Source organism: Camarhynchus parvulus, chromosome 12 (genome assembly GCF_901933205.1).
Source record: "Camarhynchus parvulus chromosome 12, STF_HiC, whole genome shotgun sequence".
In the NCBI taxonomy this organism is placed as follows: domain Eukaryota; kingdom Metazoa; phylum Chordata; class Aves; order Passeriformes; family Thraupidae; genus Camarhynchus; species Camarhynchus parvulus.
In genome coordinates, this window is record NC_044582.1 from 19,783,930 (window position 1) to 19,798,758 (window position 14,829).

Genomic DNA, 14,829 nt, shown 5'->3' on the forward strand with positions numbered 1-14,829 from the left:
GCCTCAGAGCACAGATGAGTGTCACGTAACAGATATGCTATCGATAAGGGGGAGGCTCGCACAACACGGAGGCCCAGAAAACTAGAATTCTCAAAACCAATTGTGTGTGAGCAGGTCCCTCCAGCTGGAGAACTGCAGCCTGCAATGACAGCACTGTGGCTGCTGGAGCTGCAGCCACTGGGGGGGAATTGTCAGGGAGGCTCCAAGAGCTTCAACAGAAATAGCAACCCTGCTATTGTTCAGCTACACCCTGATGTTTGATTTCTCCTTCCCCTCTTTCTAAGTTCATGCTGTGTTGAGTGTGCTGCTCTCACAGCCCTGTGGAATGTGGAGGTGGCAGAGCAGCAGCTGTTGGTGGCCCAAGGTCTGCTCCTGCAGCCCCCGAAGGCACCGTGGGTCTGCTCAGCAGAGCTGTGCATCCACCCTCCACTGCTGGGATGGGCCAGCTCCTCCTGTGGTGCAACTCTGTGAGCTGCATGTGCATCCTTCCCTTTGACAGGATCAGGAATGCCCCAGCATGTTCTAAGTGTAGCCACGACTGCTTTCCAGAAAAGACAGAAGACAAGGCAGTGACCCTTTCTCCCTGCACACTGACCCTTTCTCCCTGCACACTGACCCTTTCTCCCTGCAGCAGGACTCCAGAGGCTCCGTGGCACTGCTGTGCAGCCCTGCAGAGGTGAGATACCTGTCAGCTCTCACAGCTTCTCTCCAGTGAGGACATGACCCTGCGCTCTGCGGCTCCTGCTCCAAAGCATGCCACTGCAGGAATGCAGCTGGATCCAGCAGCTCCCAGATCTGAGGGGCAGAGCAAAACCCGTGTGTAAAACAGGAACTCAGCTGCTCCGTGCCAGCTGTCCGCGTGCCCGGAATTGGTGCAGAACACTGTCAGATCTAACTGGCAGCCTCAACTGTAATACAAACAGCACAGCCTGCTTGCTCCCAGGCACTCACAGCCAGTACTTGTATGAGAGGCAACATGTTGTGGGGGATTTTAATTTGAAATAAAGGCTGGAATGACCTTTCATTTCAGGTTTTAATTAAGCTCCCCTGCCTCAGAGCTGCAGAGAAAAATCCTGAAAAATATAATCCAAGAGCATGGTAAAGTCTCAAATGTCAAAGGCAAGCAAAATTCTGAGCTGCTGTTGTTTTAATAGTAAGTTTGTTAGTCCAAAGGACACAGCTTCCCCAATGCTCACAGTCTGACTTTCTGAAGGACACATCAAATGCCAGACAAGTTGTAGATATAAGCCTGCATCTCATCATATCACAAAATGTGGATTTACCTGCATTCAGGATATTACTTTTCCATCCTTTCACTCCCTCAACTCAAAAGAGCTACTTGCAGAGCTCTTGTCAGTGTCTGGCTGAAGGTCTAGATCTCCATTCTTTATGAACTAGTCCCAAACCTCCTGTTCCCAGGCAGCATGACCTGGGCTCCATGGGATCTCAGCATGCTCATCTCAGGTTTGCTCACCTGCTTCTCTTTCTGTCTGGAGTATGCTAGTTTCTCCCCAGGCAAATGTGCCGAGAGCCCAGAATATTTACAGCAAAAGGCTAACAGTGGTGTCCAGCATTAAGAGTTCCTTCCTTTCTGCTGGGCTGAGGGAAGCAGTGCTGGAAGCTGCAGTCCTGCCCAAGCACCATCCGGGCAGTTACTGTCTCCTGTTTCTGTAGTCTTGGCGTCCCTCCTGTGTCCTCCTGCACTCCTGCTCTAGGTTCTTCCAAGAGCTGTTTCATTGCCAGTGTTTGAGGTCTAGGCCTTGGCGTGCTCCTAGGAGGAGGAAATTGAGCTGACACCAGCACCAGAGCCTGCTGCAGTCTCATGGGGAAGCTGCTGCATGCACAGGGAGCTGGGCCAGAGCACAGGGAGCCCCATTTCCTGAGCAAACCACCCACAAGGTCACTGTTTCATAATCAACTTGAGCAAGACCATGGGGGAGCAGAATGAAACAAATGCTTCAAAACTGCGACAAAAACTCTGCACCGACACTGCAAGATCTTTGCTCTGACATATTTCTCACTAAACTGAATCCCACTAATCCACAAATGGGTTGCTGTGCGAGTGTGGCTCAGGTTGGTACAGGGGGATGAGTTGTTGCTCCCTCTTCCCTCAACTGTCACTTCTTATCCAGAACAGCTCCAGTTCACAGCACATCCAGGTCAAAAAAGAAGAACCAGGTCAGCAGAGACAGTGACTGACACCTCCATGCTCTCCTAAGACATGAAACACTGGGAAATCGCTGGGCAAGGAAAACCAAGAATTTGGGACAACTGGCACCTCCCTAACTCTCACTTCCACTGACTGACTTACCCCACAAAATAAGGCACAAGAGATTGAAGAGATTAGATACTGTCATCCCATGCAGGAGCCACACACCACAGGCTGTTGGTGCCCTGCAGGCTGTGTATCACAGCCCTTACACACAACACAGCTCACACATCAGAAGCAGAGCTGGCTACCAAGGCCCACCATAGAAGCAATGAACAGTGGGTTCAGCACTGCGGAGGGAGTCCCATACCCTCCAACCCAAAATTTTACAGGTAGGAATTTGGGTGAGTGACCCATGTCAGTGCTTAAGCTGGATTCATTCCAACAAAGGGTTATCTTCCCCCACTATGAAATCACATTTCAGAATTCCAAATTACAAGCCTTGATTCTCTGACTTCACTCTTTTGCAGCTCAGTCAAATCCCTGTCTCTGCTGAAGGGATTCCCTCCAGCCTAGAGTGAGGCATGCTGGAAGGGCAGCTCTAGAGAGCAGGACAACCTAGCCAGAGGACTGGCATCCACAGCCCAGGAGACTGAGGAGCCTCGAATTATTGCCATGGCTGCAAGTATTTCATACGAGCCACATTTGATGATAATGTCTGCAGCCATGTAGTCATGGATATAGAACAAACAAATCACTAAATTGCAGAAAAACAGTGAGAAAATTTAAACCTGGAGTTTGTTCTGGACTCTGCTCTCTGCAGAGTTGCACAACATTTGCAGTTTCCCTTTAAAATATCTCTGTGATTTAATGCCAAAGAGCTGGGTTTCAAGTGAAGCCTGGATTCCCCATGGCTGACTTCACAGATTGAGTTGAACACTGTCTAACTTGGAAGGCATCTCCCCTCAGCCTCTGAAAAACCCAGTGCTGCAGAATCTGTTAAGGAATCAGTCAGATATCTGCTCAGACAGAACATTCATCACAGCACAGTAACAGCCAGAAATTCACGTGTGAACCAGAACGTGCAGGGGGTTGTCTCTGGCCCAGAAGAGCATGTAACTGCATGAAGAATTAGTACAGATCAGTGGTGCTTCATGAGACCCTGCCGGGGACTGCGGGTTTGGAACGGAAACAATTATCAAATCTGAGTTTTCGTCTTACTGACATCATCCTTTCAAAATTATTTAGGATGAAGGTGTAGCAGTAAGCAGGCGTGTTACCTGGGATTACTCATTTTCCTAGCAGAGGAGGGGCTGTCCACTCCAGCAGTGTGAAGCACATACAATTAATTGCCTGTGAGTGCCCTGTGAGCTGTGCCAGCCCGGTAGGAGATGCTGGGTTTGGCAGGACAGGCAGCAGGAAATGCAGTGTTTGCACATTGCTGCTTCTCACCTTGACGCTCCCTTCACTGCACTCCCAGGAGAAGGACCTGCAAGCAGGCACAGATGGGTGTAGCTAGATTGCACTGCTGGAGCTAGTTTGTGTGTTCGTGTGTGCTGTTACACAGCCTCACAGAAGATACCGAAGATTCAGTCGCATCCTTTAGGGAAAGCCCCTTACAGAGTGTCTCCCATGGAGACAGCTTCCTGGGCACACACTCCCCCGCTGCCTCCACAGGCACTCCGAGCAGCTCTCCCGCTTTGAAAGCCCAAGCACAGGCACAGGTTTGTGCAGAATGGGCTTTAAGGAGGCGATCAAACTGTTTGTTTCACGTGGTAAAAGACAGTGTAGGTTTCCCATTTAAAAGCAAGTTTAAAACAGAAATAAACTAGTACATCAGACTTTTTAAAATAAAACTCAAACCCTCAGGCTCCCCAAAAATGTCTTTTTAAGTGTGTGTGCGCCAGTTTTCTTTCAGTATTCCCAACAGAAGGATTTCCATTCAGTAACATAATTTAAATCTTCTCTGCAGACATATTTGAAGAAATTAGCTGACAATTCAGCTGAGCTGTCCACCGCAATATCCAGCTGCAATGCTCATACAGGTTACATGCAGGCTAAGAAAATTCCCAACAGAGTCATTGGCCCAAAGGTCACTCCAATTTCTGCCAAGCTTCTGCTGTTTAAGGAGCTGGGATTTCCCAGTAAATCCAGCAGAGCTCCCTGCACAGTAGAAGCTGCTGTGCGCAGGACACGGTGATGTTCATGCCCAGACACACAGCACCTCACATGTCACTGAGCTCTATTTAAGCACTACAACAATTCTGCTGTTCCTCCCACAGCCATGACTAACGATTAGCTGGAAATGACCAGCTAGCCAGGAACAAAGGTCTGGACAGCAGCCTGAACAGGCAATCTCTCTGACAGGTGCTGCTTGTGCTGGCTCAGAAGGAAAGAGGTTACAGCACTTGTGTGCCCCTGCTTGGAATGCAGAACCCTGCTTCTATGGAAAAGAGCCTGAAACTGATTTCTTCTCAGCTCAAAATATCAGCAATAGCAGGAGTGCTGAGCACTTAATGCATCCTCTGAATGTGTGGTTTTACATGACAGATGGTGAGCCAACAGCAAGAGGAGTGACAGATCAAGTCCCCAGAGCAGGGTCACACACTGGTTAACAGAGGTAAACTAACTGAAATCTTTTGACATTGCAAAACACTATGCATCTTGCACATTCCATCCTAGAGAATAATTAAATTGACTTTATAAGAGGGACAGTTTTTTGGGTGTGGAGGAGAGACTTCATAATTCCATTAGCCTCTGTTCTGGCCCCTAAGTGATACTTGGCAAGTCTGTTAATATGCAAAAGCCTCAATTTGCTCACTAATAAATTAGCTGTTAGGAAAACAAAGCTTCAGATCAAAGGCATTAGTAAAACACAGCTGCAGACTCTGAAGATGCTCAGCAGTGCCCATGGTAACTTCCCAAGGCTGTATATTTTTAGCATCAGTGGCATTTTGGACTCAGGTAGGAGCTTATCAGGTGTAACAGAAAAATACAACAATGCACATTGCAGAGTCACAATGAGATTATATATTCCTGAATTGTATTTCCAGATCTGTTAAAAATGACTGTAGGGTTTATCAGTTTTCCATTCTTTAAAGCTCAGGCTAGCTCCATCAGCACTGTGAGCAATCTCAGTCTCCTGGCTGCCAAAGCAGATTCAAGACCATCAAGCTGTATCCCTGGCTGGAAGAGGAGGAAATCCGGAACTGTGCAACCTCTTCCCTTCCTCACACAGGCCACTGAGGCAGCACAAAGGACTGGACCCCATTAGCCCTGTCTGACTGATCTGCAGTTCACACCACAGGCTGCCTACCCACACTTCATTCAGACCTTGCCAGCACCAGTTGAGGTTAAAATCCCATGAAAAATTCTGAATTGTAAGCTACTTAATCTTTGCCTGCTTTTTTGCTTAATTATGTGTGTAGGAATCTTCTCTTTACTAAGTGGTCTCAAAGGAAGCTGGAGTGTCAGGCGAGAAGCAGATGCTGTAGGTAAAAAGGCGATCTGAACACATCCCCATGCTAACCCTCACTCCTTGTGAGCAGCAGGGAGGTACTGCTGTACTGGACTCCAGTACCAGAGAGCATGCAGCCAGAATAGAACTGAGGAGGAAGTGGTACAGCCTTGCCCACAGTCCCCTGAAAGCAGAACTTTCTTCAAGAGGTTACAGGAGGGAACAGCCTGGCACCCTCATGTGCATCTTTCTCTGAAAAGCTCTCTATACTGCTCACAGCATTTTTACTTTGGAAGGGCAAAGTTTTGATTTCACTTCTCTGTGCACATATTGCAATAAAACCTAAATTTTTAAACGCCACCTCTGGAGCCAGGAAGCAGCCTGAAGAACTTTAACCCTTGCAAACTCAAGTGCTGGATGGAATTTATACAACACGTGCAAGACAAACAAGATCAGTTCACACCAAATTCTTTCTGCAACTTTGAAATTAATAAATTCAAACAAAGCAGTTTTCCCAGGCAAGACAGGTGCAAGCACAACCTGGCACATCGGTATTGGAAATTCAATTCTGTAAATTTCTTTATGCCCTAAAAATTATTTAAACCAATCCAAGTTAATTTCAGCTATCCTGGTAAAAATTAGGCAAGACTTTGGAACACGTCTCACTGTTTTCACAAAACGCAGAGTGGTAAGGTTTTGTGTGTGCACAGAGTTTCTTGCTGATGAGGTCCCTCAGCAGTTTCCATTTCACAGATCTCGCAGGTGACAAAGCTCGGTCCCTGGGCACAGGTGCACGATCAGTATGGCAGAGCTGGCCAGTCTGACATTTTCGGCACACCTCTCACATTCTGCAGAATGAGCTGCTCATCCTCTGTGGCCTCATCGCTGCTGTAACCTCCCAGAGCAGCTCTGCAGCCACCCACACTGCCCCAGCACAAGTTGGCAATTGTGGCTTATTTGCTACTGTGCAAAATCTGCTGGGGACAGGAAAGGAAGGACACCCCCCTGTTAACCACACACCTCCAGCAACCAGGGTTTGACACACAAGTCCTCACTTAGACTTGTGAACTCTTTGTCATGTCTTATCACCCAGCAGCCTCAGTTCACAGCTCTTGTGACTAAGGCACTGGGCTCACCAGGGCTGCCACAAACACTGAGTAATTCTTCCCCCTCCAGTAACCGTTAAGCAGATAATTCACTTCTCTCCTAATCTCTCAGTGTCAATAACATTCCTTTATCCTTCAGCTGTAGATTCCCAAACACTATACTATGTTATCTTTCTCACACACATGAAAGTAGAAAACTTGAGAAAAATTAGGTAATGAGATTAGATACTGGGAAGAAATTGTTTTCTGTAAGGGTGGTGAGGCCACCAGGTTGCCCAGAGAAGCTGTGGCTGCTGCACCCCTAGAAGTGTTCAAGGCCAGGCCGGATGGGGCTTGGAGAAACCTAGTCTGGTCCTAATTACAGGGTAAGTTATTGGTTTTAATAAGAGAAGTGTATGGCAAATGTTCTTTAGTTGTGTGCCAATCTTGTGAGACAAATAATGATGATTCCAGGATAATATTAGGACCCCTTGGTTAGTTGGACAATTGCTATGTCCACCATTCCACTGACAACCCTGAGGAGTGAGAGTGCAGAAACACTCAGCATCCTCCGGGATCCAGCCTGCTATTCATACGTGCCTTCCAAATGGACAGACCTGGAGCACAAACCCTTCCAGACAAGTGGACAGCAATGCTCCTCCACAGGTGTGCACTAAGCCAGCCATGAAAACAATGCTGCCAGCTCATCAGGAACCACTGTTCCCTGCAAATGGGGCTCCCAGACATGCCCAACAGGCAGCTGCTCACTTGAACTGAATGCTGCTGAACCTGGGAGCCAGTTCAGTTCCTTGGCTCTGGGAAGGGGCGCAAATGGACACAAAGCACAGCTCTGGTTTGGTCGTGAGAAATCACTGAGAAGGTATGCGGATTTTTGCAATAAGATGGCAACAGCTGCAGGATAAAGCTGAGCAAAATCTGTGACTACCTCTGCTTTAGCTTATTTTTGAACTCTCATTGAAAGCCATTTCACAAACTTTCTCCATCATGTTTATGACCCAAATTCCTTGGTTTTCATTCTATATTTTCAAACTTGAATCACAAGTCAATCCACACCTTTCCTCATCCTTCTCACGTGAAAGCAAAGCAATGCTTCAGAAGGTTCAATGGCAAGAGCAGTGCCTCAGGCCTCCTGTTGGTCATTAAATGTGATGGCAGAACCAGAACACGCAGGGGGAATGAACACAAACGGCGCTGCTGACAGTACAGTGCTGCACCTGGGGAGGCAGAAGCTGCAGGGACAAGTTGTGTTTACATTTATCATTCCAGTGCTGGGTGTAAAGACCTTGGGACCTGAAATGAGGAGGGAAAATAGTGCCTATTCAGCTTCATGCAGTTCACACTTGATCATAGTGACAGGGGCATGGCCATGGCAGGTAGAGTGGCCTCTCTTTTTGTCTCTCCTGAAAAAAGACATTTAGCCACTAAATTTTTCCTAAAAAAATAATTCTAATTCTGGAAACACGCCAAAGGAAACAGTCCAACCATCGAGAAAACGGAACAACAAGGAACCAAAAGAGAAATGGCCACTCCATGGTTTGCCACCCCGGCACAGGGGTCATGGCAGCAGCGGCGGCCGTGCCCGGCGCCAGAACCCCGGCAGCCCAGCTCGGGAGCTCAGCGCCGGGACCCGAGGGGCGGCGGGGACACCCACCGCCCGGAGTGCTGGGCTTGGAACCGGGAGCTGCTCCGCCACGGAAATCAATGAGCCTGGCACAGCGTGGGAACGCGCACAGAGCCGCGCCGAGCCCCGGCCGAGGCTCCGACACCCGGTACCGGCGGGGCCGCACGGACCGACAGCCGGTACCCGCGCACAGACACGCGGTCCCCACGGATCACCACCGGGTGCCGCGGCGCCGCCTCCCGCCCGGGCCCAGCAGCGGCCCGAGAGCAGCGGGGCGGCCCCGCCCGGCGCGGAAGCGGAAAGGGCGGGCGGTGGCGGCGCCCGGCGCGGTGTGCCGGTGGTGGTCCGGGGGTCGGTTGGCCGGCCGTGGGTGGGCCGGTGGGGGCGATCGCCCTCTCCGGGCAGCCGGCATGGCGGAAGCGGAGGCGGCCGGCGACGCGGGGCTGGGCCCGGCCGCAGCCCAGGAGGGCGCGGAGCTGGCGGAGCTCGCGGCCGTGATCGGCGCCACCGTGCCCACGGGGTTCGAGCAGACGGCGGCCGAGGAGGTGCGGGAGAAGCTGGGCTCGGCCTCCAGGATCAGCAAGGATCGGGGCAAGATCTACTTCGAGGTCCCGGCCCGGAGCCTGCCTCAGGTCCGTGCGAGCTCTCTGCCCCGCTCCGCCCGCCGCTGTTCCCCGTCTGGCCCGTTCCGTTCGGTTCGGTGGGTCCCAGCCCCTCCGAGCGGAACGCTTCGGTGTCGGAGCCGCCGGTACGGACCGCGTCCCGCACCCGGCCACGGCCGGCCTGGGTGCAGCAGCGGTACCGCCTTTACCGGGGTGTCCGGCGGAGGTGAAATGATAGATGGAGTCAGTGCAAAGACGTAAACTGATAACTCAGGTGGGGACTAAAGGTGGAAACCCGTAGTCTCTGAAACCTCGACGTAAGATGGCAAAATTTACAACAGTAAACACAGTCCCTACGGCACACGGTTAGTAATGTGTCACCTTTTCATCTCTTCCAGGTCCATCGTCTGAGGTCGGTGGATAATTTATTTGTTGTTGTTCAGGAATTCAAAGACTATCAATTTAAGGAAAATAAGGTGAATTACTCTTCGTTTTTCTGTCGATTCTGGGGTTTGGAGTGTTTGGGTTTTTAAATTTAAGACTAGTATCAAAATGTTCTGTTTGTTTAACAAGTTTTTTATTTGTGATATTATTCTTGTTCTGTTTTTCTGGCTTGTAAATGGAAGTGTGGCCATGTGGTCTAACATAATTTCTGCAGTTAAATACTTTGCATTGGCAAAATCTGGGATAAGAGGTCATGCTATGTTTGTAGGTCACAGACATAGAACAAAGTGTCACTTTGGTCACTTAATACAGTGTTAGTTGTCTGTATTATGAGATAAATGATGAAATCCTGTGGGTCTTGTGATTTTCAGTGTAATTCCATTTAGTTATAGCAAAAACCAGACAAAAACCTGTAAGATTTGCTTAAACATGTAGTGGATTAATGTTTAATAAACTACTTTGAGAGACCTCAGAATAAAAGATAGCTTTTAAAAGGATGGGATAACTTCAAAGCACAACTTTTTCTGTCTTTTTAAGGAAGATGCTCTAAAGGATTTGGAAGATTTGGTTAAAAAGCTACCCTGGACCGATCCATTGAAAGTCTGGGAGTTGAACAACAGCTTGAAAAAGAAAAAGACAAAACGCAAAAAACACAATCTGCAGAGTCCTGCAAGCAGAGGGAAGCTGAGTGATGGTGGAGAAGAGGGAGGAGCAGACCAAAATAACACTGATGACCAGGAGGACTGTGCCCAAAGCCCTGTGGCTGTGGAACCCACTGGCGGCCAGGATACAGAGAATCCCCAAGGAGTGACGTCCAGAAATGGGGTGGAGGAGGAGGAAGATAGTGAGCAGTCGGATGTGAAAGTTGAGGTGCAGGCGAGTTCTGAGAGTGGGAGCAAGGCTGGCGAGGGTCAGACAGGTGAAGGAGAGGCCAAGGTGCTGAGGTTCCGAGTGACGTGCAACAGAGCCGGAGACAAGCACAGCTTCACGTCCAACGAGGCCGCCAGAGACTTCGGTGGAGCCGTGCAAGAGCACTTCCAGTGGAAAGCTGACATGACTAATTTTGATGTGGAGGTATAGTGGCATGCCTTGGAAATACCTATGTTTCTGCAGTACAAATATTTAGCTCTTATTTCTGATGCTTAGAGGTCTCCAAATGGCCTTCCAGAGACTCTGGAACTGAAAACTGGTAATGCTGAAATTGGCCTCCTCTGAAGTGTTCTTTTCCCTGGCAACAGTGTGTGTGTCCTCTGATGCAAGCACTTGCCTTGCTTTCACCTTCCTCTAATGCATTGTTTAATAGCAGTCTAAGTCACCAGGAAATGCTCCAAATGGAAGCTGGTTTTGGGGTGAAGGGGACAAAAGGAGTTAACAATAACTGTCAGGTATTTATTTTCCATCAGGGGAGAGCAGAGGCTGGGAAAATACAATCAACACCCCTGGCCTGTTGGTGGTGAGGAAACACTGATTTTGAGGGGCAGAAAGACCTAAGTTTTTCTTGCAGCTTTACTAAGGGCTGGCCACTGCCCTGGAGTGAGATTTCACCTTCCTAGTTAATCTAGTCCCTACCACAAATTACTTTTATTGCTGCTTTTGCAGATGGTTCACTATGTCTTGCAGGACTTACCCAGCTTCTGCCCCAGACTTACAAACCAAATCTTTTAAGAAGCTGGTGCTATGGTTATAACACTTTGAGAAGTCTTGTGCAACAGATTTGGTGTGAATGAGAGAGTGTGTGAATGCTCACCTGAATTCTGTCCTATTAAAATGGTGCTTTGCTTTACTTCCAAGAAAAGCTTTTTTATATGTCATTCCTGGATTTTAAATTACCATCTAAGATTCCTGTAAGTATTTACTAGGCATTCTGTGGAAAGCTTCTGTTACTCCTGAAATTCACTTCAAGTTTTTTCTTTAGGTTCTGTTGAATATTCACAACAATGAAGTGGTGGTGGGGATTGCGTTAACTGAAGAGAGTCTCCACAGACGGAATATCACACACTTTGGACCCACAACCTTGCGTTCCACTCTGGCTTACGGCATGCTCAGGTCAGGGCAGTTACATTGTATTATGCTCGGTTGACAAGTCTTTTTGTTTAAGAAATTAAACCTTTTATCTCCCCCACTGCTTCCTCAGAAGCCATTTCTGTTAATTCTTAAAGAAAAATAAATTTAAAAACCTGGAGTTGCTGACACCATGTGCCTTGTAATAACAGTGGGTATTTCTCAGCCAAGGAAAGTAAACATTTGCTGTATTAGCCAAGTTTCAAAGTAGTGTACTACAGTCTTGAAAGAATTTCACTTTGTTGCTGGTTATAAAAAAAAAATGAAACTAGTGGAAAAAATAATCACAGCTATTTTTTTGTTAGAAGGGTAGAATCAGAGTGATTAAAATAGTTCACTTTCCCTTATTTACAGAAATTCAGCTTTTTAAGACATTTCTCACCATATCTTTTCTTCTGTTCCTCAGACTCTGTGATCCCCAGCCCACAGATATCATAGTTGATCCCATGTGTGGTACAGGTGCGATACCAATAGAGGTGATTCTTCCTTGATTTTTTAAACTTAATTAAACTTGTCTATATCTTAGCTATATTCTATTATAGCTGAATAATATGTGTAAATCTTCTTAGTAATGACTGAATAGTAAGCTCCAGTCTCACCAGTTTTTGAACAGACGCAAATACATTTTTTGTAAATATCCTCATTAAATATCCTCATTTTCCTTCCATAGGACGTAGCAGGAAGACACTAAATCCAAAAGTATTTTGAGCTTTAAAGGTGCAAAATACAGCTATCTGTTACAGAATTCCATATTTCCAGCCATCCACTTGCAGTTATTTTGTTGTATTCTGTCATGTTTGAGAACTTATTCTGGGTTTTTTCATTCAAGCAATGCTGATGCTACTGTTGCTTATTATTTCCCCTGCAGGGAGCTGCAGAATGGCCCTGCTGCTACCACATTGCAGGGGATAACAACCCTCAGGCAGTGAAGAGAGCAGCAAACAACATCAGCTCCTTACTGAGGAAAAACGAGAGTAAGGACAGGTGAGAGGAGCCTGAGGGATTTACCTTTCCTGCAGTGTTGCATGCACAGAAATCCACTTTGCATTGATGTGCCTGAGTGTCTGGTTCTCATTTTCTTGTTTATTTTGTTGCCAACATTGTAGGCCTCCCCAGTGTAAAACCCTTCTGAGTGCTCATGTCTGCTTTTGCTCTTGCAGCAGCCCTGCCCTGGGCGTTCCCTTGGACGTCATCCAGTGGGACATCTGCAGGCTGCCTCTGCGGACGGGCTCCGTGGACATCGTGGTGACAGACATGCCCTTCGGGAAGAGGTGAGCTGTGCTGGGGAGGGGCTGTGCGCCCTCCTGGCCAGGCTGCTCCTCCCCAGCTCGGTGCTGACCTGGGGCGCTGGGCAAGGAGTCATGAGCTCTGTGGTAAAAATGAGCTTGAAGTCACTGTGCTCCTGAACGAGCAGATTGATGTCCGAGACACAGCAACACTGAGCTGGTGCCAGGGGTTGCAGTGGGGATCTGAATGTATCTTGCAGGATAGGGTCGAAGAAGAAGAACTGGGACCTGTACCCAGCCTGCCTGATGGAGATGGGCCGGATCTGCACCCCAGGGACAGGCAGGGCTGTGCTGCTCACCCAGGACAAGAAATGCTTTGCCAAGGTTTGTTCTGTGAGACAAAATCAAACCTATTTACACTTGAAAATACATTGAGGGAAAAAATGTAAGCTGCCATAATTACAAAAGATACTCCATTTACAGAGCAATCATTAGTAATGCTTAAATTCAATTTTGGACCTGGAAAGTCCTTTGATGTTCCCATCAGATGTGATATAGAATAATAAAAATCAACGTTACTGTCTTAACGGCGCTCTTTGTCCGTTTTTGGCCCGCAGGCCCTGTCGCGCGTGGGACACATCTGGCGCAGAGCTCAGACCGTGTGGGTGAACGTGGGGGGACTCCACGCTGCCGTGTACCTGCTGAGGCGCACCTCGGAGCCGGCACAGGACACCAGGCCCTTCTGGTGAGCTGCCTGGAAGACAAGAGACACCCACAGACTTTGTTGAATAGGCAGCTGGTAAAGCAGACACCTGAGAGCGTAGGTCTGTCAGTTTCAAAACCAAACAACCTGTGGAGAAATTGTCACACAAGTGTTAAACCAGGGATCAACTTGAGAGCTGCCAGTTCTACTGTGTGTTCTGAAACCTTATTTGAATCACCTCTGCTCCCTTCTACCCAAACTGAAATTCATTAGTGAATTAGTAATTCTTTCCTTGGCTTGAATCTTCTTTTGTATTTTTCAGTTAAACGTTTATTTTTTCTGCTTACAGTAGAAAACATGTTGAGGCAGCTCTGGGTGTAACAGTTAATTCATTTACCAAGCTGTATCTTCAAATGACTAACAGTACTACTAAGACAGTCACCTTAAAGGGTTCAGAGGTAGTATCTCCAATGCAGTTTTCTAATTTATGCCATTGCTCAAATGTAAACTAATAATAAACCAATATCTGGCTTTTGTGGTCTGATAAGCAGATTCCAGTTGGCAAACAGTATGCTGTGCTACTGGCTCCCTTGCCCGTTACCTCACCTTAGGGCTAATTACCAGTAAATGTCTGATCTGTATTTTAGTGTTCCATTGCCATGGGTGAGGGGGTAACACACAGCCCTAGAAAAAATCCATAGTTACTATTTGAGGACAGAGGTTCTTTTAGCAGTTATATTAAAAAGTTCTTGGTTTTGGTGTCTACCATGGACGCATCAAGGTGGCAATTTGAATTTCGTTGGTAATTTAACTACCACAGCTATGCTGCCACAGTATTCACAAAAGTATTGTTGCAAATATTTTTTTCTTCTGTGACCATACCAGGATTTCTCAGGCCTCTCACTCTGCTCATCAGAGGCTGAAAATAAATTGCCAGTTTGCCATTTCCATTACAGTGTGTTCATGCTAAGATTGTGTAATTGTTCAGAGTTGAATTAACAAGTATTAAAGTTTTAGAAGTTTTGCATAAAGAGGTGAGTCTTAATTGTGTTCTTTTTCTGGTTTGTGTCCAGATTTTCCAATATCTAGCTAATTTTTCTCAAATTTTAGTGTTTTCATGTGTATGAGAAAGATAATATAGTGTTTGTGAATCTAGAGCTGAAGGATAAAGGAATCTTTTGGCACCGTGAGATCGGGAGAGGACAGAACTGGCAGCTTAACTGTTACTGGCTGAGGAAGAATTGGTTTGCAAGCCCTGGTGAGCCCAGTGCCTTAGTCACAAGAGCTGTGAACTGAGGCTGCTGGGCGATAAGACATGACAAAGACCTGAGAGCTCTCAGGGACAACTCGGGTGCCAAGCGCCCGTTGCTGTTCTCCGTCTGTTTGTTAAAATGAGGGTTTGGCGGCTCCGTGCGCCGCCTCCCCTCATACCGGGCCCGGCCCCGCAGCGCATGCGCGAG

At 47.6% G+C, this 14,829-nt stretch overlaps 1 protein-coding gene across 2 annotated transcripts; it reads left to right on the plus strand.

Moving 5' to 3' along the window:
• The first annotated feature begins 8,638 nt into the window (after positions 1–8,638).
• Positions 8,639–14,402, plus strand: THUMPD3 (THUMP domain containing 3). 2 transcript variants are annotated; one of them, XM_030956984.1, is made up of 9 exons: positions 8,639–8,965; positions 9,334–9,411; positions 9,917–10,453; positions 11,295–11,425; positions 11,847–11,916; positions 12,309–12,424; positions 12,601–12,711; positions 12,927–13,050; positions 13,284–14,402. In XM_030956984.1, exons 1-9 carry the CDS (start codon positions 8,744–8,746, stop codon positions 13,413–13,415), a joined length of 1,521 nt encoding a protein of 506 aa, XP_030812844.1. In that variant the 5' UTR covers positions 8,639–8,743; the 3' UTR covers positions 13,416–14,402. The 2 variants fall into 2 exon arrangements, with proteins under 2 accessions (XP_030812844.1, XP_030812845.1); XM_030956985.1 differs by having other exon boundaries at positions 12,604–12,711.
• Positions 14,403–14,829: the final 427 nt, after the last annotated feature.

What these genes read in the sequence shown, in the direction of transcription:
- THUMPD3 (XM_030956984.1), top strand. Translation starts at nt 8,744, where the DNA reads ATGGCGGAAGCGGAGGCGGCCGGCGACGCGGGGCTGGGCCCGGCCGCA. An exon ending in CGGCCCGGAGCCTGCCTCAG is followed by an intron (nt 8,966 to 9,333) that starts GTCCGTGCGAGC and finishes CATCTCTTCCAG; the next exon opens with GTCCATCGTCTGAGGTCGGT. An exon ending in TGACTAATTTTGATGTGGAG is followed by an intron (nt 10,454 to 11,294) that starts GTATAGTGGCAT and finishes TTTTTTCTTTAG; the next exon opens with GTTCTGTTGAATATTCACAA.